The sequence below is a fragment of the Pezoporus flaviventris genome, unplaced genomic scaffold, assembly GCF_033815535.1.
Source record: "Pezoporus flaviventris isolate CSIRO_AGI_PZ_B2104156 unplaced genomic scaffold, CSIRO_AGI_Pfla_v1 ptg000036l, whole genome shotgun sequence".
Classification (NCBI taxonomy): domain Eukaryota; kingdom Metazoa; phylum Chordata; class Aves; order Psittaciformes; family Psittacidae; genus Pezoporus; species Pezoporus flaviventris.
The window spans coordinates 11,588,229-11,611,730 of record NW_026892584.1 but is presented as its reverse complement, the minus strand read 5'-3'; the positions used below and the strand labels follow the sequence as shown (position 1 = coordinate 11,611,730).

General features: G+C 43.2%; 1 protein-coding gene and 1 long non-coding RNA gene across 6 annotated transcripts in view; one reads left to right on the top strand and one right to left on the bottom strand.

Annotated features, from left to right (window-relative positions):
- LOC133274232 (uncharacterized) lies at nt 1-23,458 on the top strand. 2 transcript variants are annotated; one of them, XR_009745072.1, is made up of 4 exons: nt 1-101; nt 958-1,310; nt 3,646-3,917; nt 23,336-23,458. It is a non-coding gene; the product is annotated as an uncharacterized LOC133274232 (long non-coding RNA). The 2 variants fall into 2 exon arrangements; XR_009745071.1 differs by lacking the exon at nt 23,336-23,458 and adding an exon at nt 5,864-6,155.
- Nucleotides 1-23,502, bottom strand: part of MOB2 (MOB kinase activator 2) — a 120,053-nt gene that overhangs the window by 896 nt on the left and 95,655 nt on the right. For all 4 annotated transcript variants that reach the window (XM_061463142.1, XM_061463141.1, XM_061463140.1 and 1 more), the window contains exons 2-4: nt 8,855-9,015; nt 7,564-7,657; nt 1,121-1,245 (exon numbers count right to left, since the gene is read on the bottom strand). In XM_061463142.1, coding sequence (XP_061319126.1) covers nt 1,121-1,245; nt 7,564-7,657; nt 8,855-9,015 — 380 coding nt within the window. The remainder of the gene's footprint in view (nt 1-1,120; nt 1,246-7,563; nt 7,658-8,854; nt 9,016-23,502) is intronic.

The following is a 23,502-nucleotide window of genomic DNA, read 5'->3' as shown; positions in this document are numbered from 1 at the left end:
CTAGATAAGGAGGTCCTTATCTAGATTGTCAAGCAGATTTTTCCCCTGTAAGTCCACAATGCTCAGGAGACCAATGCACAAATCCTGAAATGGAAGCTAAGGTACAGGGCTTGGTAGTGTGTAGCAGCTTGACTGTTTATAATGACTTCCCTCATTTCACTGTTGACATTCTATCAAATGGGAAAAGAAATGGAAGGAAATACGGGGTGCCTCCTATGAGGCACAGCTGACACTGCGCTGCTGGAGCAGTCCTGTGCCTGCATAGTAAAAGCCAATTATTGGACAACTACTTTGGTAATACTAAAAGTGAAACTGAGGCAAGCAAATAACAATGCCTGTGGTCCCATGTGTGATGCACAATATGAATTATGTTACTGGTCTGAAGTGCACCTTGGTCACACGGAGAAATCTCTTGAAACGCCCTCACTGCCCTTGAACAAGCATACTGAAAAGAAAAAAAGTCAACTGCAGCTGTCCTACTAGGCACTCTCATTAGACACTGCCTCTCTCCAGATCAAGGTACTTGTAAGCAAAGGCTTAATGTTTGCTATATTGTAACATCCCAGTTCCCCAACTGAAGTGCTGGTTTTAGTCCTGATTAAGCCCACCTACAGTAACTTAAGGTCAAAATTTTTGAACCCTCCTCCCCCTACCAAAGGCCGTGCACATAGCAATCTTGTTAGGATACAAGTGAGAGTTAAAATTACTTTCTTATTGCTTTTCTGTTCTTAAAAATCACATTAAATCTTTGGGAGGGAGGGAGCCTGCAAACATCTGTGAGACAAGCCTGATTGGGCAAGGAAGACAAGACACATTCCTGGCAATCCAATTTCCCCCTTAATGCGTTGGGGCTATAAAGAAAATAGTAAATCAACAAGATTAAATTTTACTAGAAGCAGGCTGTATTGAACACATTCATGCTGACAGTTTTCAGACTTTTATCCTTTCTGAATACAGGCTAGAAGATCCCAAAATCCTTGAGGAAAAAGCAATCCACAAAATATCAATCAAACAAGTGAGAAGGCTGTGTGGTATTAACACATATACCGAATGCAAATTCCACCTTACTTAGGGCATCTGCAAAGAGCCACTGGAAGCACCTGTTCAAAAGCAGACATACCGTATTTTGTTGGAAAGACATCCTCATCTGTCACTAGTTTCTGCACTGAGCTCATGACAAAGTCAACATACTGAGGAGCAGTGCACTTGATCTTCTTTCCCCGCTCATCATACCAGTAGTACTGTCTGTGGAGAGAATTGACAGTGTCACCACATCATACCTCAGCTCCTCAGCAAAACTCCTTTAAGAGGTTAGTGTTGAATATAAAACAACAGGTGCAACATTACCAAAATACATCATAACTGCTACAGAAGAGATTCACTTCATGGTATCTTTGTACATTAAACCTCTTCAATTTCTGTTAGCTAATCTTGTGTCTCCTGATCAATTTAGTCCAGAGTGCAGGTAGCACTGCTAAGCGCAGAATGCCTGCTGACTGTTCTCCAAGAAGAAGAGCTCTTGTGAGGCAGAGGTAACACCCCGTCAATGACAGGCTGAGGGTTTACGTACTGTCTATGTAGTACTATACAGGAAAGCATTATCTAACTCGTTTTAAAGGGTAGCAACATTGCACAACCGCTGATCTTTTGATGCTTAACAGTGCACAAGATAAATTGGTCTTGTAGTAGTATTAAACAGACAGAAGGTGGCTCCAAAACACCAGCGTTTTCAAGCTGGTGCTCTGAAGTACTGGCAGCACTTTAAAGCACTACAAATCCCATTCCAAAATCCAGTCTGGGGAGGGTTTTCAGGACCCTTTAAACGTTCCTACCAGCATGTCTTAGAACTCTTGTTCCTCTGGTTAAAGACTCTCCAAAACACCTGAATTTATGTTGGACTCTGTCACCAGTAAATAACCCTGTTGGATCTTAAGGAACAGGAGACATTACCATATTGCCTCGCTCTTCAAATGCAACCATAATTTAATCAGCCATCATCATCTTGATTAACTGTGGTGATTCCTCACCCAATGGAGAACCTGAAGGCTACAAAAGTACTGAAGGCTTGTTCCTTTTTTCTCTTTAAGCCATGGTTAATGAAAGCACCTCTGACTATTAGCAGGAGCACGTATCCATCACTGCATTAGGCACACAGTGAGAAATGTTCCACAGGTAAGGAATTTGGCAAAACTTTTTTTGTTTTTTTTTTCCCTGTGTCACATTTGAAGTGTCTTGAGTTCCAGTTCCTGAATTCTTCCTTCAAACAGCCCAAGCTCCAGGCAAAGTCCTATAGAATTACGGCACTGGCAAGAAATCCATCGTATTGGTTTTCCTAGAATGAAGCATAGGTGGGGTTTTTCTGTCTTTGGAAACAAGGCTGAAAGTGGTTTGAGCATCAGAACTGGCTAGAAAGACACCTCACTCAACACATGAGCCCACAAATCCATTTTCTGCCTGGCCAACTCCAACTCTGCTGCTCTTCAGCTAATGATCTGTTCCCTGAAATTGCTCACCAAATCAAGCCTCACTGTACACAAAATATCACTTAAGTGTAACATTTAGCAACCTTTGCATACTTTTGGTTTGGGGGGGCGTGGCAGGGGGTGGTGGGGTGGAAGGTAAAGGACTGCAGATTGTTTTTCCTGTGCCTAGCAGGACTAGACTGCACTGAACTGGATAGATGTACATATGTCACTTGGAAAGTGAAGTTTTAGGTATACTGGCCACCAGAAGTGTCTTGAAGCCACTAAAAAAAAGTGTTACATGGTGACTGTAAAGTTTTCATTTACATTGTGTTTTCAATCCCTGAAAGGCTCTTCAGGGACCTGAGGGCAGTGGGGTGAAGACAACAATGCTGTTCATGCCCCAAGCCATAGGAAAGCCAATGGGAAGCAGCAGAAATAGAGTGGTTCAAGCCCTAAGAGAGGAAAGGCAACTGAAAACCAGTTCTGCAGACATGTAAGGTTTAGAATTTGTCTTTCAGCTCATTTTCAGCATGTGGTGCTTGGTCACTGTTGTTTACTAGAGAGCATGTCTGACTGCATAAAAAGGTGAGCAAGTAGACAAATCCAGCAGGAGTTAAAAGCTCTTTGTGGAGCTACATCAGGCATCAAAACTAGGATTTTGACCCTTAGGCATAGGCTGTGTTCTTCATCACTGCTTACCTCCTTTATACAATCCACATGTAAGGAATTACACAATGCAGTGCTCTAGCCCAAGCCACCTTATTTGTCTAGTCCTGCAGTAAGCTGGAGTAAGACAGTTCTAGGCAGCTCAGACTTATTTTGGGTCTTAGACAATGCCAAGAGCAGAGGCAGACTGGACTGTCTGTACCACAGCAATTTTCTCATGCTGCAGAAATCCTCAACTGCAAGATAGAAAGCATAGTTTAAAGTTGCCCTTAGGCACAAAAATGAATCTGGATAATTGGAGTTTGGATAAAAGAAACAGTTTGGCAACTGTACAAGTTCACTTACATGAAAACGTGAGTAAATTTGCTGTAACATCCCACTGCATACCCTGTCTTTCCTTGAAAATTAGGCTAATTAAGCAAAATAGGAATTTAAAAGTAGAATCATTTAAAGTAAGGGGATAACTGCAAGGATTGTCCTGTATATTAGTCATGTGTCTTCCTTATGTTTCAAGTTCTGTGAACATAGTCCTCACAGGTCTTGGAGGAAGAGAGGAACCACTGACATGCCATGAACATCTCATGCCTGGTGCTCAGCTCCCACCCATGTGCTGGGAGTTATCTCCTTTAACTAGACAGGAAGCAGGTTGGGGCCATTGAAGGGCTCTGTTGGGTACAGCAGCCTAACTGCATTCCACCACTGGCACCATGACAGTACAGTCCTGAATTAGGCAATGGAAGCAGAAAGGACAAGATGACACAAAGGCACTTTTCAGAAAGTGCTCAGGTGATGCAGATTTTGATTATTTCCTATGTGATAATTCTGTCAGATTTAAACTTTGCCAGTATGGACAGCATGAGGAATTTGCAGCTCCACTCTAAATCACAGGGAGAAAGGACTATGAGTTTAACGGAGAAAAGCCTATCATGCAAATAATATAGTACACGTGATGTCACAATACTGCATCTTAATATATGTATGTATTTTATCACTTTGCCTGTAAAACACTCTGGGGAAGTGTTGACACAGAAGCCAGGGCAGAACAAATGTTACATCATTATATAAGAAAAATTTCTGGCAGATGCTGTGTGGAAAGAAGGAAGAGACAGGCCTTCTAGAAATAGTGAAAGATGGGTTGTGAAGAAAGCAGGACAGCAAACTTCCAAATGCAAGGGCAGTAATACTCAGCAGCAACTCAGAATACCTTTGGTGGTTTGATGGAGCAAAGCAACATTTAGATGGGGTGAAGGAAGAGAGAAAGAAGCACACAGCTCAGGGAACTTAAATATAAGAAAACACAAAACATGCAAGTTTGAGCTAAGATTTCTGGAAGGAAATATCCTCCATATGCAGAGACACTAAGGGCAAGGCAGATATGAGAAAGGAAATGGTAAGATTACAGAGGCTCTTAACTACTCCACTCATTTCAGCACATTGAGAAGTTTTGCCCAGATGTCAGCTACAAAATCACTTAACAGCTCAAGGTGCTTTAGTTTGCGTAATAAGCTACAAAGCATACTAAATTTAAATAGTAAATACTGTGTTAAAACACAGTGCCTGTTTTACAGCAAGTCATCAGCATATTAATGAGTGAAATAAAGTAATTCCCAAAGTTATATTCATGCTACCCTCATTAAACTTTGAAAATAAGTGGCCATTCTGGAATTTCTTTTGGCATTATCCCACCTTGCTGGCAAATGCTCCCATCTACAAGGCGATTAGATTTTGGTCAGATGTCTCTTAGTGGTCTAAGCAGAAATTCTCCTCCTCATTGTGTGCAGATGGCTGTGCTATCTCATATAGCTGACAGAGGGCTAAAAGCTGCATCTGTCTTCAGTTTGTCAGTTGGCTGGAACTTAGCTCTGAGATGTTAAAACCTTACCTCAAATATTTAACTGCAACTGGTATTTATTTTGTCAGCAAATACTGTAAACTTAGGATTGAGTATTTGCAGTGCCTTTGAATACAAAATAACTGGACAAGTAACCTGTTCTCAACAGTCACTTCAGTATCTCAACCATAAATATAAAAAGCCTTCCCTAGGTACAACCAGAATGGTGTGATCCAAAACACACCTTAAGAGAACTGGGCAGGGAAACATAAAAAAGGAACAGAATGCAGACTTTCATACAGAGCTACCTAGAGAAATCAGCACTGAAAAAAAATGCTGAAGTGCACCCTTATTCCAAGATACTAGAATTCTGTGGCAGTCTGAAGTAGGTAGATGCTGTACAAATCACAGCCACCACAGGTCAAATCTGGAGTGTCCATCAGGTTAATCAGCAACCAACTCTGATGTTTAGGAGGTACACTCTATATATACTAGAGACAGGTCAGGGGCACAATAAATCGTATCAATGGATGTTTCTCCAACACAGTGAGCATGTCCTTACTTCATTAGGACAAGATTAAAAAAAAATAAAATAAGGGGGGTGGGGGTGGTGGAGAAAAAAAGAAAGGAGTAAAAGAAAAAGGAAGGGGGCAGGGAAGCAACATACGGCTTTGTCATAGTCGTAACTGGATATGAACAAATGAGCATCTTTGAGACAGTTCTCAATGCTCCATTTGGACATATCTCTTCCAAAAGGGAAGAGCTAGGAAAGGTGGAAGGAACATAAGGATTATCCAGAATTGCCATTTGGAGAACACAATTATGAACAGGGCCTTCAAAGCTGAACTGCATTGAGGTATGCAGCTGTAGCCAGATGATCCCACCATGTTTTTTTTCACAGACCCACACACTTGATATAAGAATGAAACAGGCAGCCAGCAGTTTGCAAACATGAATCAGTCATCTGCTCCCAAGTACAGGAAGATACTTTACTTAAGTTATGATTTAGCTAAACACAAACCATTTCAAGTGCTTCACTCAAGTGTAGACATGCTTCCAGTTATTCCCAAACAGCACAGTTTTTCAGTTTTCCAAAACAAAGGATAGGAACACTGTGCTATTGGTCTTAACCACTAAAAATACAGAGTACAGTGGGAGCCGCCTACAGGCACTTCCTTTCTTCATTGTGCAGCCTGAACTGCCTAAAAAGAACTCAAAATTCTTTAAGACTCCCTAGAGCAGAACAGTGACACTTACGCAGGTTCCCTACCAACACTTCCTTTTAGCCACTATTTCCTATCAGCCAAGTGGATAGTTAAACTCAGTCCTTTGGACAGCCAGTGCTATATCAGGAATTTAAACATCAGAAAACTTGGGAGCAAGAGTCAATGAAGTACTCATCTTACTGATGACCATTTCTCATTTAAAGACATGCTGTCTCCTTTTGATAAAATCTGGTCCAGCAGAGATTTATTACTTTGTGTTCCAGCCTGCTTTCAAAGTCCCTAGCATGGCCTTTAATTGTCTACTGGCAGTTATCTTTCCAACTTCTACATGCAAAAATATCCTCTGTACACTAAAGATTCTTCAGTGCTGTCAAAGAAAGCCCCTAATAGTAATTTCAAGTGTGCAAGATAGCCCAGTATATTAAGCAAGGATTCCTTTCTAAGCACTATGTAATTATTGTCAGAGATAAAATACAGAGCTCTGGTTCTGTTGCATACGTTCCCTGGGATATTTGATGTACTGTAAGATTAACTGCTCAGTCTTCTGCTTTAAAATCCATCTCAAATAAATTAATCCTAAAAAATGCAGGAGGAGGGAAGAAAAGGACTATCAGCACATGTGCTAGAGAAAAAACCCCAACACAACACAACAAGCTTATTCATACTCGACTAGATCTCATATTCCATCATGTTGGACTGTGCTAATCAAGAGCAGGGGGTTATGGTAGCTTTTTCTTATATTCACCATGTACATTAAAACTACAAAACTTCCTTTCATAAGTGATAGTTAGTCAATGTTAAAAAAAGTCTCCTAAGTCCTACAGGAGGGAAGTGCCAAACCAAAACGTTTTCCTTACTCTTTGCAAAGCTGCCACTTGCATCGTCCTCTGTGCCCAGGGGCTCCGGCAGAAATCCAGCAGCTCACATCAGGCTAGAGGTTATCTGTCAGCAGCTTGGTGCTCTGTCAGCATTCCAGCCATCAAAAGCACCCTCTGAGGTTTTCGCAATTTTTTTATCCTCCCTGGCCTTCTATGAAATCCCACACTGTTACCAGTAAGGACAGTTTTGCCCTGCTCTTCTCCTCTCCCCAAAAGCTAAGCACAGGGTAATTTGCCTCTCTGATCTGACCTTATAAAACCAGCTCAGAACAGGTTCTCAGAACTCCAAGGTTCTCATTCCTCTGGTCCCCCACAGAAACAGACTTCCACCACCCTTCACTACTGAGGCGAGAGAAGAGGATGTACAGCTGCCATGTTCTCAACTAAGTGCAGATCTGCTTTAGAACACTTGCCCAGTGCCATCCAGCACCAACATCCTCCCCCATGTGACTCTTGACGATTTCATGGAAACCTTGTAACTTTAAGCATTGACTTACGTATTGCACACGGCCATGGTCTGACACGACTCTCCTGTACAGAATTCTGAGATTGTACTATACTGTAAGTTGATGTGATGAAAAAAAGTTGTTGCTGAAAAATAAAACACAAAGGAAAGAAATTCAGAACTAAAATACTTTCAAACGCTGGACAATTATTCAAATAAAGCAAAGTGAAGTGACCTTAGAGTTTTGAGCTTGCATATAAATTTAAACATGATTTGGCTAAATAAGTCTAATGATGAACAGCAAAACAAAGAGCTGCACAGAAAGAAAGCTCTTGTTTTCATTTAAAATTAAAGCACCATGATGCATCAGCTCTTGTTACTCATTAAGCAGCAAGACTGGAAAGTGTCTTCATCATCAGCCTCACCTTTACAGTAGCACACTACTACAAGCTGAAAGCAAACAATTTGCTATATCCTTTTCAAGTCAGATTTTAAATGTGCAGTGACCAGAAAAGAGCATTCATCGTTCTCATGACATATCTCTTTTTAAAAAAATCAGCAGGAAAACTAGTACATTTCAACTGTTTAAAAATCCGAGATGGTTTAACATCTTAATACTCTTCAGGGGACACCTCACTTCTTTTTTAATGAGTTTCTATGAACTTTTCTAGTGTTCAGTTAAAGGTAGTTTCTTGCTACTACCACATACTGTTGAAAATGAAGACAAGAGTGTGTCACAGCTGCAGGTTAGGCCTGGCAGGTGAAGCAGAAGCACAGGCAAGTATTGCAAATCAGAACAGGGATGCACAAATACAGCATTCAGTCACAGTCTGAGTTCCAGCTTGACGACAGTTCGAATTCATGCAAATTCTACCAAAGCTTGGGAGGTGTGGGGAAAAGAAATACAACCAAAAGACTTCAAAACTTCTGGCTTTAGGCATAACTTGCTTTGCATGCAAGTCTTAATAAACTAGCATTTTTACAGTGTTTCTGGAAGATCAATAGCTTGAGTCAGAAACATGCGGAACCAGCCAGTTTAGCAAATAGTCAAAGGGAATCTGAGAGTCCTCAAAAAAATGATCAAAAACTCTACGCCCTCAGCGCCACAGTGAGGCAGCTGGAAGGAGAAAACGCATCAGGGCTTCCTTGCTGCTGAGCACAGTTGGTTTATACGTAAGACAGCTTAATTACTATTCAAGGTATAATGACAGGCATTATGCAGTAAGCATAAATAGTCATTGAGTGTTTTTCCAAGCACCAAAAGCAGTAAAAAGGAGCAGAGTGAATGACTGCCTGCTTGGGTGTGGACAGTAAGATCAGAGATGTACAATCACAATACTCACTGTTGCTGGCTAGCCACTCGTTGAGGTCTATTTCTCGTGGTAACATCACTAGCTCCTTAAATTCGAAGTCAGTAATTCTGGATTTTGTGTATTCTGGCTCTAGGTAAAGTTTCTTCTCTTCTGGTGCTGGCTTTTTACCATTTGGCTTTCCCTTGGACTTCCTGCAAGAGATTAAAAAAAGAGAAGAAAAATTACCTTTACTGTTGATGATCAGCTACAGAAACCTGAAAGCAACTGGTTTACTTGAACTCTTGCATTTGTTTGCACTGCTCCTCCTGCCTTCCCTCCCCTTAGTGACTTTATTATTATTGTTGTTGTTAAAGCAAAAGATAGTTTCTTAAAAAGTGTATTTGAACTCACTTTTTTCAAGTAACACTGGAAGTTCTGAACGGCCTTAAGAAACTGGAGACTGAGCTGCTCTGTTTCCAGGGCCCTTTTGCCAGTTAAGACTGCAAAGTACTGGGAGAGTGACAGTCTCTTTCCTCCTACAAACAGCTGTGACAGCAGAGCGGCACTGTGCCTGAAGGAGCTACTCTAATGTGAGTATACTAACAATCTGCTGCATCATACAGCTAACTGCCACCTGCAGAAAGGGAATTTGAGGGACGGCAAAGGTGGAACACTGCAAGACAGCTCTCAGCTGGAAAAACACTTTTTGCACACTTTGTACTAGCACTGCTCATTCAAAGTGACAGCATTCCTCACCACTCCAGCTCTCCACATTCTCTGAGACACCAGAAACCTGACAGTGAGCAACTGTAACTCCAGCTAGAAACACTGATAACTACAAAACCACCTGCCTTCTTGACTCCTGGAGTACCTGAGACGGAAAGATCTCAGTTCATTTTTCTGAAAATTCTTTAAAATGTGATGCATTATGCAATAAACTTCCATTACAATTTATAAAAGCAGGCAAACTGCATTCCATAAAATGCATTCTTTACATAGCATTTTGTGACTTTTCATCTCCCATTTCTAAAGTGTTTGTTGTAATCATTAGCTTTCCCCCCACCCTGTTTTTAATGCCCTTAAGCCAGACTCTCAACCCAAACCATGTTCCAGGGCCAGGGGCTCAGCAAGAAGTGAGAAAGGACACTGGGTCAGCACTTTGGTCTTTCAGGCTGGGTAGTCAAACAGCTGTATATCCACGTTTCTGCTGTTAAAAAATCCACCTAACCAGAGACAGAAGAGGTATTTTATGGTAAGGGACAAAGTGGAGTAAGGCAATAATTGCTGCATACTATCAAATGAATACAAGGAAGAGATGCCACTATTTTTTTCTCAGCTTTTCTTGGTTAAAGAGGATTTAAGGATCTGTAAAACCAAGACAAGTCCACCTTTGCATACGGCTGCATTGAGTTTGCTACTGAAACTCATTCAGATCCCATCCAAAAGAAACTGACCTCATGTCTGGCTCTTAACACGCTTCAAATAATCTTCCAGCTGTGCCCTGTCTGAGATACATGCGGGTTTGATTTTTTCTGTGAGGCTGGGATACAGATCTTTGTGGAATGGTGTTTGAAGTGTCAGTGCTTTCCCCAAAGCAAGTACAATTACTTAGATTTCTCTCTTTATGGATGCTTTTTACTGATCTGCTCATTAAACTCATCTTCAGTATGACCCATTGTCCCCATCATCAGCACTGCAGTACGGCAAGACCAAGATTCGCTTTCCACAAGAAAGGAATGCCATTCACTTGGTCACCAGCACTTCAACTTGCTCTGTCTTGCCATGTTTCTCTCTAACCAGTCAAGACTGGAGGGACTTTAAAACTTCAGGAAGGCCATCATCAAAAAAAAACCAAACAAACCCAAAGAAAACTTAGTGGCAGCAGCACGATATTCGCTTACACCCTCAAATATATACCCCCACTTCGGGAGGTCTCTGGTAGGGAAAAGACAGCTACACTTGATTTCCTTACGTTAATGAGAAAGGTGGATTTCATGGTTAGAGAGAAAGTGCTATGACATAGAACATCTTTTTTGAAAGAATACACAGTACCAGAAGGAGCCAACAAGGAGAGGTGCCATGCCTGACCTCATGCTCACCAACAGGGAAGGGCTTGTTGGAAATGTGATGCTCCAGGGCAGCCTTGGATGCAGCGATCACGAGGTCAAATTTGAGATCCTCAGGACAGTGAGAAGAGTGTACAGCAAGCTCACTGCCTGGACTTCAAGAGAGCAGACTTTGGCCTCTTCAGGAACCTGCTTAGTAAGGTTCCATGGGATACAGCCCTAGAGGGCAGGGGGGCCCAAGACTCTTGGTTGATATTCAAGGATCACCTGCTACAAGCTCAGGAGTGTTGCATCCCAACCAGAAGGAAGTGCAGCAGGAGGGCCAGGAGACCTCCTTGGATGGATAAGGAGCTGCTGAGGAAAATTCAATTGAAAAAAGAGGCTTATAATAAGGGGAAGCAAGGACAGGTGGCATGGGAAGAGTACAGGGATGTTGTCCAAGATGCTAGGGACCAGGTTAGGAAAGCTAAGGCCCAGTTAGAATTAAACTTGGCTAGGGGTATTAAGGATAACAGGAAGGGATTCTACAGGTACATAGCAAATAAAAAACAGACAAGGGAGAATGCAGGCCCCCTCAGGAAGCTCTTGGGAGAACTGGCTACACAGGATTTGGAGAAGGCTGAGGGTCTGAATGACTTCTTTGCCTCAGTCTTCACTGGCAAAGGCTCTGACCAAACCACCCAAGTCTTGGAAGGCAGATGCAGGGACTGTGAGAATGAAGACCTTGGGCCCACTGTAGGAGAGGATCTGGTTCGAGACCATCCTAAAAACCTGAACATGCACAGGTCCATGGGACCTGATGAAATCCATCCGCAGGTCTTGAAGGAGCTGGTGAATGAAGTTGCTAAGCCGCTGGCCATCATATTTGAGAAATCATGGCAGTCAGGTGAAGTTCCCGATGACTGGAAAAAAGGGAAATATAACCCCCATTTTCAAGATGGGGAAAATGGATGACCCAGGGAATTACAGACCAGTCAGTCTCACCTCTGTGCCTGGCAAAATCTTGGAGCAGATTCTCCTGGAAGGCATGCTAAGGCACATGAAAAACAACAAAGTGCTTGGTGACAGCCAGCATGGCTTCACTAAGGGAAAATCCTGCCTGACCAATTTGGTGGCCTTCTATGATGGGGCTACAGAACTGATGGACAGGGGTAGAGCAGTTGATGTCATCTACTTGGACTTGTGCAAAGCATTCGACACTGTCCCACACGACATCCTTGTCTCTAAATTGGAGAGCCATCAATTTGATGGATGGACCACTCGGTGGATAAAGAACTGGCTGGATGGCCACACACAAAGAGTTGTGGTCAATGGCTCAATGTCCGGCTGGAGACCAGTAACGAGTAGTGTCCCTCAGGGATCGGTGTTGGGACCGGTCTTGTTTAACATCATCATTGCTGACATGGATGCTGGGATTGAGTGCACCCTCAGCAAGTTTGCCGATGACACCAAGCTGTGTGGTTCGGTTGATACGCTGGAGGGAAGGAATGCCATCCAGAGGGACCTTGACACACTTGTGAGGTGGGCTGATGCCAACCTCATTTAGTTTAACCATGCCAAGTGCAAGGTCCTACACCTGGGTCGGAGCAATCCCAGGCACAGCTACAGGCTGGGCAGAGAAGAGATTCAGAGCAGCCCTGCAGAGAAGGACTTGGGGGTGTTGGCTAATGAGAGAATGAACATGAGCCAGCAGTGTGAGCTCGCAGCCCAGAAAGCCAACCGTATCCTGGGCTGCATCAAAAGGAGCATGACCAGCAGGTCGAAGGAGGTGATCCTGCCCCTCTACTCTGCTCTTGTGAGACCTCACCTGGAGTATTGTGTGCAGTTCTGGTGTCCTCAGCATAAAAAGGACATGGAACTGTTGGAACAAGTCCAGAGGAGGGCCATGAGGATGATCAGGGGACTGGAGCACCTCCCATGTGAAGACAGGCTGAGAAAGTTGGGGCAGTTCAGCCTGGAGAAGGCTGCATGGAGACCTCCTAGCAGCCTTCCAGTATCTGAAGGGGGCCTATAGGGATGCTGGGGAGGGACTCTTCATTAGGGACTGTAGTGATAGGACAAGGGGTAACGGGTTAAAACTTAAACAGGGGAAGTTTAGATTGGATATAAGGAGGAAATTCTTTCCTGTTAGGGTGGTGAGGCACTGGAATGGGTTGCCCAGGGAGGTTGTGAATGCTCCATCCCTGGCGGTGTTGAAGACCAGGTTGGACGAGAACTTGATTGATATGGTTTAGCGTGAGGTGTCCCTGCCCATGGCAGGGGGGTTGGAACTAGATGATCTTAAGGTCCTTTCCAACCCTAACTATTCTATGATTCTATGAATAAACTAAAACCAGTGTATGTGAAAGTGAATTCAGCACATTGCTACTCTTTCACATTTCCTTGCCATCTCCTGTTTCCACAGCAGTGCGCTCCAATTCAAACAAAGCCTGAAAGATTTGTCCCTTACATTGATTTAATGAAGTAACCTGGACTAATTCTCATAGATGCTCCACAAAGGGATGTTTTGGGACATGCAAAATCAGATATTCCTCAGCACGCTCTTAATAGAGAGGGGTTGCTCAGTTAGACCAACAGCTCCTGGTTGTCAGCTAACTACTCTTGTCTTCAAACTCTTGCATTTGCTAGATCTTGTTTAAACCTCGCCATGTAAAAATAAGCTACAGATAAAAAAAGAAAAGCCCATGAAAGCAAGAACTGCAGGAGGGCCTTAAAGGTATTTAAAGAAGCTATTAAAGTTATACTTAATTTATTCTCAGCCCTGAGACTTCAGGTTTTCACAGAACTTAAGATAATATTCAGGGAAAGAATAATGACATAGAACAACAGCCTTGTTCAGTAGTATGTATCCTGACTTTAAAGCAAATGAAGCAACATGTTTGACCTCTTCCTTTTGCAGGAATACCATGTTAAGACTTGAAACTACCTTACCCTGACAATCAACAGCATAAATCCAGTGGAAACTATGCACTTGGCCCTGAGCTAGTAAAAAATACTCCAGGCCACTGATTTGCTTAATTCCCAGTGCAGGCTGTGTTACTCCTACATTACTGAAACCAAGCCTGGCACGCTCCATACAGCACCTTCATACCTGCTGGGCCTCTGACAGACAATATTAAGGTTTATTCAGAAGCTACTTTACAGCAATTGGGTTTAAGCATTTTCAGGTTTGGTTTGGGGGGGCAGGATTCAGGCATAAGTTGATTTTTAAAGACAATTAGCGTTCCAGTAACAATAATGCAGAAAATATCTTCAGCTTCAGGGACTGGTTTGACAAACTGCATTAACCATGTTGGGGGAGAAAAATTATCCATGAGAAACAGTTTGGATAGAACAGAGTTTGTGTCTTTGCTTCACTTCAGGATACTTAAGCCAAAGGACCCAGGTTAGGGTATTGCCACGTCAGCTAAGAACAGTTTTCTGAGAGCAGGAGGAAAAGGGGAGAGAGAAGAAGAGGTCAGAGAGTCCGTCACAGAGCCAAGCTATGGAGGGAAACCACAGAAGGAAGCCAGACATATAAGGCTGAGGCAAGCCTTCCACTGAAGAGAAATGAGCAATGTACCTCACCCACACCAGCATGTTCTCCCCGTTTCAAGAAAAGAAACAAAAATTTGACACTAATTTCACAAGTTTCCAAATGCAAACAACTGTACATCGTCCTTTTACAAAAAACAGACTCCCTCATCTCCACACAAATGTCAGTTCTCTGTCAGATCAGCACATGCAGCCACTTTGCATCTTCTCGATAGTTTAAGTCTTTCCGCAGCTGCTTTGTGCTGGAACCGGAGCACTTCATACAGAAGCTTCATGAAGGATCCCATGCTCTGCCCCTTTCCAAAGCTTTGGCTCAGTTTAAAAACACACTGACTCGTGTATCATCACTGAATCTGCAAAACGCTCAGAAATCAACTGCTATCAGAGGGCTTATTCACACCACTGAAACCTGAATGTCAAATCACTGTGTGCAGCACAAACTTCTTTGCAATCTTCCGCAGCTGATGAGAGCTAAAGCAAGCCCACAGAGATTTTCCACCAACAGACTTCCATGACTTGCATGCAGTGCAGTTGGGACACTACACGGTCCAAACACGGTATGTACAGACTAAAAAAATGCCAGTCTTAAAATCATCAAGTTTTGAACTAGACCACATCACACATCTTCCCTCAGGGAGGCAGAACTTCGGTTATAAAGTCAGACTTACTCATATTGACTGAGTTATGTTCAGTCTAGGCTGTAAAACCATGGGTCTAGTTTGGAAATTATCGATACTAGTCAATACTGAAGCATATACTTAGAGCAGCCAATATGGCTTTACCAAGTGGAAGTCATGTTTGACCAATCTTATAGCCTTCTATGAGCAAGTAACTAGGTGGATGGATGATGGTAGAGCGGTAGATGTGGTTTTTCTTGATTTCAGTAAGGCATTTGATACTGTCTCCCACAGCATCCTCATAGATAAGCTAAGGAAGTGTGGGCTTGATGATCAGGTAGTGAGATGCATCAAGAACTGGTTGGAAGGAAGAAGGCAGAGAGTTGTAGTCAATGGGGCAGAATCTAGCTGGAGGTCTGTGACTAGTGGAATCCCTCAGGGGTCGGTGCTGGGACCAGTGCTGTTTAATATTTTCATCAACGACCTGGATGAGGGAACCGAATGTACCCTCAGCAAGTCTCCTGATGATACTAAACTGGGAGGAGTGGCTGACACACCAGAGGGCTGTGTTGCCATTCAGCGAGGCCTGGACAGGCTGGAGAGTTGGGCAGAGAGGAACTTGATGAAATTCAACAAGGGCAAGTGTAGAGTCTTGCATCTGGGGAAGAACAACCCCATGGGGTCCTGGTGGATAGGAGGATGACCATGAGCCAGCAATGTGCCCTTGTGGCCAAGAAGGCCAATGGCACCCTAGGGTGCATTAGAAAGGGTGTGGGTAGTAGGTCAAGAGAGGTTCTCCTCCCTCTCTACTCTGCCTTGGTGAGGCCGCATCTGGAATATTGTGTCCAGTTCTGGGCCCCTCAGTTCAAGAAGGACAGGGAATTGCTTGAAAGAGTCCAGCACAGAGCCACAAAGATGATAAAGGGAGTGGAACATCTCCCTTATGAGGAGAGGCTGAGGGAGCTGGGTGTCTTTAGCTTGGAGAAGAGGAGACTGAGGGGTGACCTCAGCAATGTTTACAAATATGTAAAGGGTGAGTGTCAGGATGATGGAGCTAGGTTTTTTTCAGTGATGTCCAGTGATAGGACAAGGGGCAATGGGTGTAAACTGGAGCACAGGAGGTTCCATGTGAACATCAGGAAAAATTTCTTTACTGTGAGAGTGACAGAGCACCGGAACAGGTTGCCCAGGGGGGTTGTGGAATCTCCTACGTTGGAGATATTCAAGGCCCGCCTGGGCAAGTTCCTGTGTGATGTACTCTAGGTTACCCTGCTCTTGCAGGGGGGTTGGACTAGATGATCTTTTGAGGTCTTTTCCAACCCTTAGGATTCTGTGATTCTGTGATTTTCTTTACAGACTTACAAAGCTAAATCTCCCAGCAGTACAGGAGGAACAGTTTCAGGAACTTGATGACATGTGATTAGGAATCAATAAATCATAGTTCCATATTCTAGATAAACCAAAACTCGTATGTTCACGATTACCGGCATTACCAAATAAAACGTAGGAGTTAGCTTCCTTCCTTCTGCTCTCCCCTACCTCCAAGTTCGCTTGTTTCAAAGACTTGGAAAAAAACACCATCTACCTGGAACCAACTCCAAATGTGCAAAGCAAAGCATCCATTACTTCCTTTGTTGCAAGCTGTTCACGTTCAGGATGCCTTCCCTAATTTTTCATTTTATGTTTAAAGTACACAAATACAAAAAACTGCATGTAGCCGTTTCCAAGCTGTCCCAGAAAACCCCTGTAAGTGAAGTCTATAGGAGCGAACATAAAGCAGCACATTCAGCAACAGCTGTTCAGCCTGCTTTCAATGAAAGGAGAAGTGACAAGAAGGTGGAGTTTTACTATTCTATTCAGGAAACACCAAAATTCATCACCTGCAAATGATTATTTACTGGAAAACATAACTAAATGTCATATAAAACCGTAAAAAGGGCAGTACCTTTCAAAGCACTGCACCCTAAAGCAAACCAAAGTCCTGATTTGTGTTTACCTGTCTTTAAAAAAAAACACAAACAAACAAAAGAGAATTCTGGTAAATGTGTCTTAACATGTCTGTGTCAGACCAGCCGTATCTCCAAAGCAGCTGGAGGAATAGCTGTAATGCAGCAGTGTGGTGGAGGTCTGTCAAGAGGTCAGACCAAAACCTACCTGTCAATGCTACTATTAATTAAGGAAAGAAACATCTTTAGGGAACCCAAGGAGACAGTGCTCAGCAGTTGTTATTGACAGGCAAACCAGAGTACAAACTAGTTCCTCACATAATTCCCAGAATGGATAGGTTTGCGTGTGTCTGGTTTTCCACACTCAGCTGAACGTGATGCCACAGGCTAATTCACACCCACCGGTAAGTTCAGAGAGGGAAAAGCGATGGGAGATGGCAGAAGAGAGGTCCCTTCTAAGAAGGTTCAGCAAACTGGCTCCAGAGAAAGACAGTACATTCGTTAATGCTTCTAGCAGGGCTTCCATACTCAGCCTTGTGTTCAGCTGAGAAAACACAGCAGCTGGAAATTTGCCTGGATTTCATTGGAGAAAGAAATGTATAAGACACTCAACCAAGTGACAGCCCCACTGGGCCACAATGACTTTTTCCCCCTAGTCTGCTTTCTTAACATTGAGTAAAACTGCCAGTTTTCCAGCTTGTTTTCTTATCCCATCTCAGTTAATAAAGATCCTCCTCTAATATCTCTCTCATTTCCTTCTTGATCTGATGCCCACTAGTTTCTTGATTTTAAAACCCCTGCACTTTGGAGCATCTTCAAAGCACCATCCAGCTATTAATTTAGTTTAAAAATCATTTGAAGAAAGTATTATCCTCATTTCATAGCAGAAACTGGCTGTAAGGTTCAAAGTTTCTTCATAGTACAAATATTAAAGATATGCTTCACTTTAAATGGATATGGCTTGTTTGGAAAGAAGCACACGTGTGAAGCAATCTGATTAACTGAAGAAATATCAAAGACACAATGTCCACTATGTAGATATGCTTCATAACCTGATGTAGCTCACATCCCTTTGGAATTGTACCAGGCATCCATGGCTTTGGTCCTGAGGATCCTATCTGTTGCAAGGTCGATCACACAGAGGAAACACTAGTGATTTATTAAATGCCAAGCTCCCCTAAATTGATCATGCAATTTAAGGTTATCTCTACCAATTCAGATTCCTTTTCTCTAGAAGGAACCAGCACAGCTATAGTAATTCCTTGCTGCCTCCAGCAAGCTGTGCAGTTTCTTGCACTGCATCTGAAACTGAAAACTCTTCAAGGAAAACTGAGGATGCTCCAATCACCATCTCCTCCCTTCACACCCAGCTAACTCCCCAGGGGGAGAGGCTGTTTATTTTTTCCTTTTTAAATATGTGTCCTATTGAAGTGGTTTTAGTACCAGATATAAGAGTAACTTCAGAAAGTTACAAAGTTCATTAAAAAAACCTACAGTGGCAAGGAGCAGAGCTGCAGGCGAAACTCCAATCACTCTGCCCTCTAGATCATGCACCAGTTACAGGTCCCAGCCAAGTCTCAAACGCTCTGATTTCCATTTGAAAATTGGCAGAACAGGTCCAACAGCCCTTACATGGCAAATTCGTCTCCCCATCAGAACTCACAAGCCATCTCAGTCTGTGAGGATGAAAATCACCACAGATTAGGAACCTTACAGGACAAAGATGCTTATTTTGCATTTATTTATTTACTTTAGTAACTGACCCTACTTCTTACCCAAGGTTGGCGGGTATAATCCTAGTAATCCCCATCAAACTTAGAAGAGAGCAGGTCTAGCCTGTTGACAATCCATTTAGAAGTGTTCAGTCACTGCTGGTGACATGTCAGTAAAAGCCCCAAGGTCCATAGCACCACATGCAAAAGTGACACAAAAAGTAATACTGTTTTAAGGAAGATCAAAAAATAGGATGCCCAAAGAAATGGTACCAAATAATACTTTAAAAGTCACTTGAGGTTCTGGGGGTTATTGGCAAGTAGCCTCACTTGTGCTTTATAATATCTACAGATCACAATCTGGAAAACTTGGGGGTTGAAATGGAACATTCCCCACTAAAACATTTATGTGGAAAACTTAAGTCTCCAACAGCAACACCATATTCTACCTCACCCAGGTGTACCTCTATACCACAGAACTACTGGATACATCAAATGACCTTGGCCTTCAATTTTATCCTGTCATTTTTTCCTTTCTAAGTGTCGTGGTTTAAAATACCATCCACTGATGAAGTATTATGGAGTGAAGTACTCCTGCCAAAACCTACTTTCTTGGTAATCTCAGGATGGGGGTTAGCGTCTTGAAACACAGAATTAGAGAGGCAGCAAGCCAACATTTTTACAGTGTCTTTTAGGCCAATCTTTATGAACACTTTCATGGTTTGATATTTTCCAGTGAACAAGGGTTAGAATTCAAAATTAAAGGTATACAGGGTTTTTTAATTTTAGCTTCTCTCCCTTTCAGTGGGTAAGGAGTCAAATGGGATGTGAGTGGAAGAGGGAATTAGAACCCAAAGATCTCGGCCATCCACAGAAAGCTACAGCTTCGTAAGGAAAACCAGGTTAGCTGCTCACAGATCAACTTGTTACCTTTCTGGGTTTTCTGTGGCACTTTAGCGGAAAGAAGTTGCTAGTTAATTTCTGGTTACAAATGTTCTGCATAAGTACGGGAGTCCCAAACCCACTCCGAGCAGGAAGCAAATAGTTTTATGAGCTAAACTTTATGAATCCTAGTGACAAACTCCCACCAAGAACAATGAAGATGCAGGTTATGCTCATTTTTATAGGACAAGAACAAACTTTCAGAGGCTGCCCTGTTTCCTGCCCCTGCAACCCACAATCTTTTCTCCTTAGTTACCACAAGGAAGCTTAGAGCTGCTACACAGCTTGAAAATCACGTCTTAGTCATTCAACATCTTTATTTATATAGCACACAAGAAAAGGGGAATAACAAGCTTCATTTGAACATCGGCAGAGTTGCCCTTCCTTTGAGAAAAAGCAAGAGACAGTATTTGTATTTCCCTCTCTCTTTAAAAACATATGAGATTAGTAACCCTGTGGAGATTTTTCTGCAATCCCATGCCCTGTTTTAAGCCAGATCACTGCTAAGTCTTTAGCTGAAAAAGCCACATGTCAGCACACCCAGAACACAAATCCTGGATGTCCATACGTTCAGGACAGGGAAAAAGCAGAAAAGAGCATCGGCATGGGAAGGAAAGCTGTGTAAGGCACTGCAAAGCAAGCCCAAATCCCAGCGCAGCATGCAGTGCAATTGTTCACAGATTGCTGTGGTCAGACTGTTTCTCCAGGGCCTGAGGAATAGAAAGAGACTAAGGTTTTAAGACAGTCTCCATTCCAATCTGAGAGACCCCCGCTGACCTTAAGTTTCATTCTTCCCCTCTCCTGCCCTGGGTTAGCTCCAGGGCTCAGTTGCTGCACAGGTCTAAGGGGGCTGCACAGCATAAAATGCCTTTGGCAGCATTTCTGGCCCTGCTTCTTCATTTTTGCTCTCTTTTTAAAAGTTACTAATAGTTTATTTAAGAGGAGGAGGAAAGAAGAATGTACCCTACATGCCAGGGAAACTTTTTCTTCTGGATTCTCATAGTGGCTCTTTGCCTTAAAAGGGAATCTTTGCTTGGCCTCTGGATGCTCTGCTGTAAACAGTCGGTGCCAAGGCATGGCAGGCATGTTAAGGATGACAAGTGCCATAACATTATTTCATAGGGCCGCTTCTCAACAGAAAGCCCAAAACATTCTGCAGGGGCAAACTGTTTCAGCTGGTGCTGCTGGCAAAGCAAAGAGAACATGGGACACCTGCACATGCTGCAGCTCTGGTATGTCTCTCTCCCTTTTGTAGGACTCTCTGCCCGCCCACTGGTGAAGGGTCTAGAGAACAAGTCCAATGAAGAATGGTAGAGGGAAATGGGATGTTTTAGTCTGGAGAAGAGAAGGCTCAGGGGGACCTTACTGCTCTCTGCAAATACCTGAAAGGAGCAGAAGTGCAAGTCAGTCTCTTCTCCCAAATAACAAGCAATAGGGTAAGAGGAAACAGCCTTAAGTTGCACCAGGGGAAGAATTTCTTCACTGAAAGGGTTGTCAAGCCTGGAACAGGCTGCACAGGGAGGTAGTGGAGTTGACATCCTTGGAGGTACTTGAAAGACATGCAGATACAGCACTTGGGAACTTGGTTTAGTGGTAGACTTGGCAGTGTTGGGTTTACGGTTGGACTCAAATGATGTTAAGGGTCTCTTCCAACCTAAATGATTCCGATTCTACTTCTCTCCCTCCTCCTCTCCTCCCTTGCATATCACCTTCCACCACTACCTCCGTGTTTGCCCATAGCAGTGTATCAGCTGCCTATCAACTGCTTTTCAAAGCACACCGCTGAGCAACCAAGTATTTGCCGGTGGTCCAGTACCACTGCTGTGACTGCTGCTCCACTTCTGCTCAGGATCGCTCATCTTCAATGCAGCTCTGGGAAGAATGGCTATCAAAGCAAGGCCAGGCATGTGAACAGCTCAGTTAATGCTACAGAAATGCAGAGAGTGCATTCTTGTGGTGAAACATGCTGGATCGGAGTTTCCTTTCTTCTCTGGGTTACCTGCCAGAGCTCCTTCCCCGAGACCCAAAGGAGGTGTCCAGCCTCTCCGGCTCCCTCTGGGGAGGCTCTTCTGACGGTATAATCCTTGCACTGGTCCAGGTTGCCCTTCAGTCGACACACCTAGGAGGGGCCGAGTGGGGCAGAGCTGCAGACACACCGGGAAGTGATGTCAGATGGGGATGAATAGACTGTTTATTTCTAGGAGCCAGTGATGCAATTTAGAGGAACCATTCACTGGTAGGAACAGCAAATACGCCAATGTTCTTTTTGAAATGTTTTCTTTCACCTTTGTGCCCCAAACCCCTCACACATCCAAACCAGGAGGTGCCAACATGAAGCCTCAGCAAGGCTTTTCTCCAAAGTGATGTACTACAGTCCCGACTTTGGTAATTTGGGGATTAGGGAAGAAAAAGGATACAAATCTTTCCTAATGTTTACTTTCAAGAGCTTGACAGGGAGCCAAATGAGGCCTGTGGTAAATGAGATTCAGCAGGTCACAGATGAACAGGGTTGCAACAATTAATTTATCTAATGCTCAAAACAAGCCATAGAGCAGGACACTGCACCATAGGTGCCCAAGCCTGTGACAGACATGGGGTAGTGGGTTTTGGGTTTGGTTTTGTTGTTTTTAAGTTCCCAACTGCAGGAAATCTCTGGCTGTCTGACAAAGGAAGACAAAACCTAAGCAGAAAGAGGGCAAATCCCTGCTTGAGAATGTGTCTTGTAGTGTATTTGCCCCTGCTTGCAACTCCTCCTCCCCTAGAATGGTACCCTCAGAGCACATCCTGGTATTGTGTATCAAGGGACAGGAAAGAATGTGCCATGATAACTCTCCAGGGCATCTCTGCCTAGCCCTTCATCACTTCATCAGCTGAAAACACAGGCTGAAGTTCTGTCCTGGGGTTTGTCTTGTTAACACACAGCTCATTTTAGTTCCCAGACACACACTCCATACCCATCAGGCCCATACACAATGCCAAGATAAGGATGCTCCTGTACCTTTGCTTCCCTTAAAGGGAAAGTGTCATTTGTATTCTAGCAAAACGAATGCTTCCTCATCATCCTCCATTGCTAAATATACTCCCATACTGCAGCCAGACAACATGAGCAGGATCCATTTCACCTAGCCATGGATATCTGCATATGTAAATGTTTATATATGAAATGCCTCTCCAAGGACCTTTTAAAGTCAGCTGAGATAAATGTTTTTTTCTCTATACTGGAAAATATTTCAGTGCAATGCAGACACCCACAGTACACCTTAAATTTCTTTAATTAAAACACTAAGGCAAAGGAGAAGAGTGGCTCTCAACTGAGAGCAGACAATGGCAGAGATATCAGCCTGGTTCTGTTACAGAGGCTGCATGCCGCAGGGGGCAGATCTCCCACAGTACAGATCCACGAGAACAAGTGATCTGCTCCGAGATTTGAATGAAATTAAGTTTTGGGGTGGCTCTTAACACTTTAGGGAAAATAAACATAGGCTTGTCAGGTTTATTATTATACTACTCAGAATGGTGTTTTTTCAACAGGATTTGAAATTCTGGAGGCCAGAAAAACCTTTTGCAAAGAACAAGGGAAAACTAAAAATAACATCATTGGCAAAACAAGCCTGTACCTCTCTTTTAGGGTTTTTGGCCTCTGTTAATTGAAAGAAGTGAATGTACTGCAGTAAAAACACAAGCTTCTTAATAACTATTCTCTGTAAGTTTTCAGACATGTCTGTTAACTTCAGCAGAGATTTATTTATTATCCTGTAATCTTCCACTGGAAGACACTAGGAGTTACTTTGACTTCTGTGTCATGACTAAATTCAAGTGTTGGCAGCAACTGCTCCTCCTGGTTATTCTGATGCAGCCCTGTTATCTTTCTAGAAGAGCACA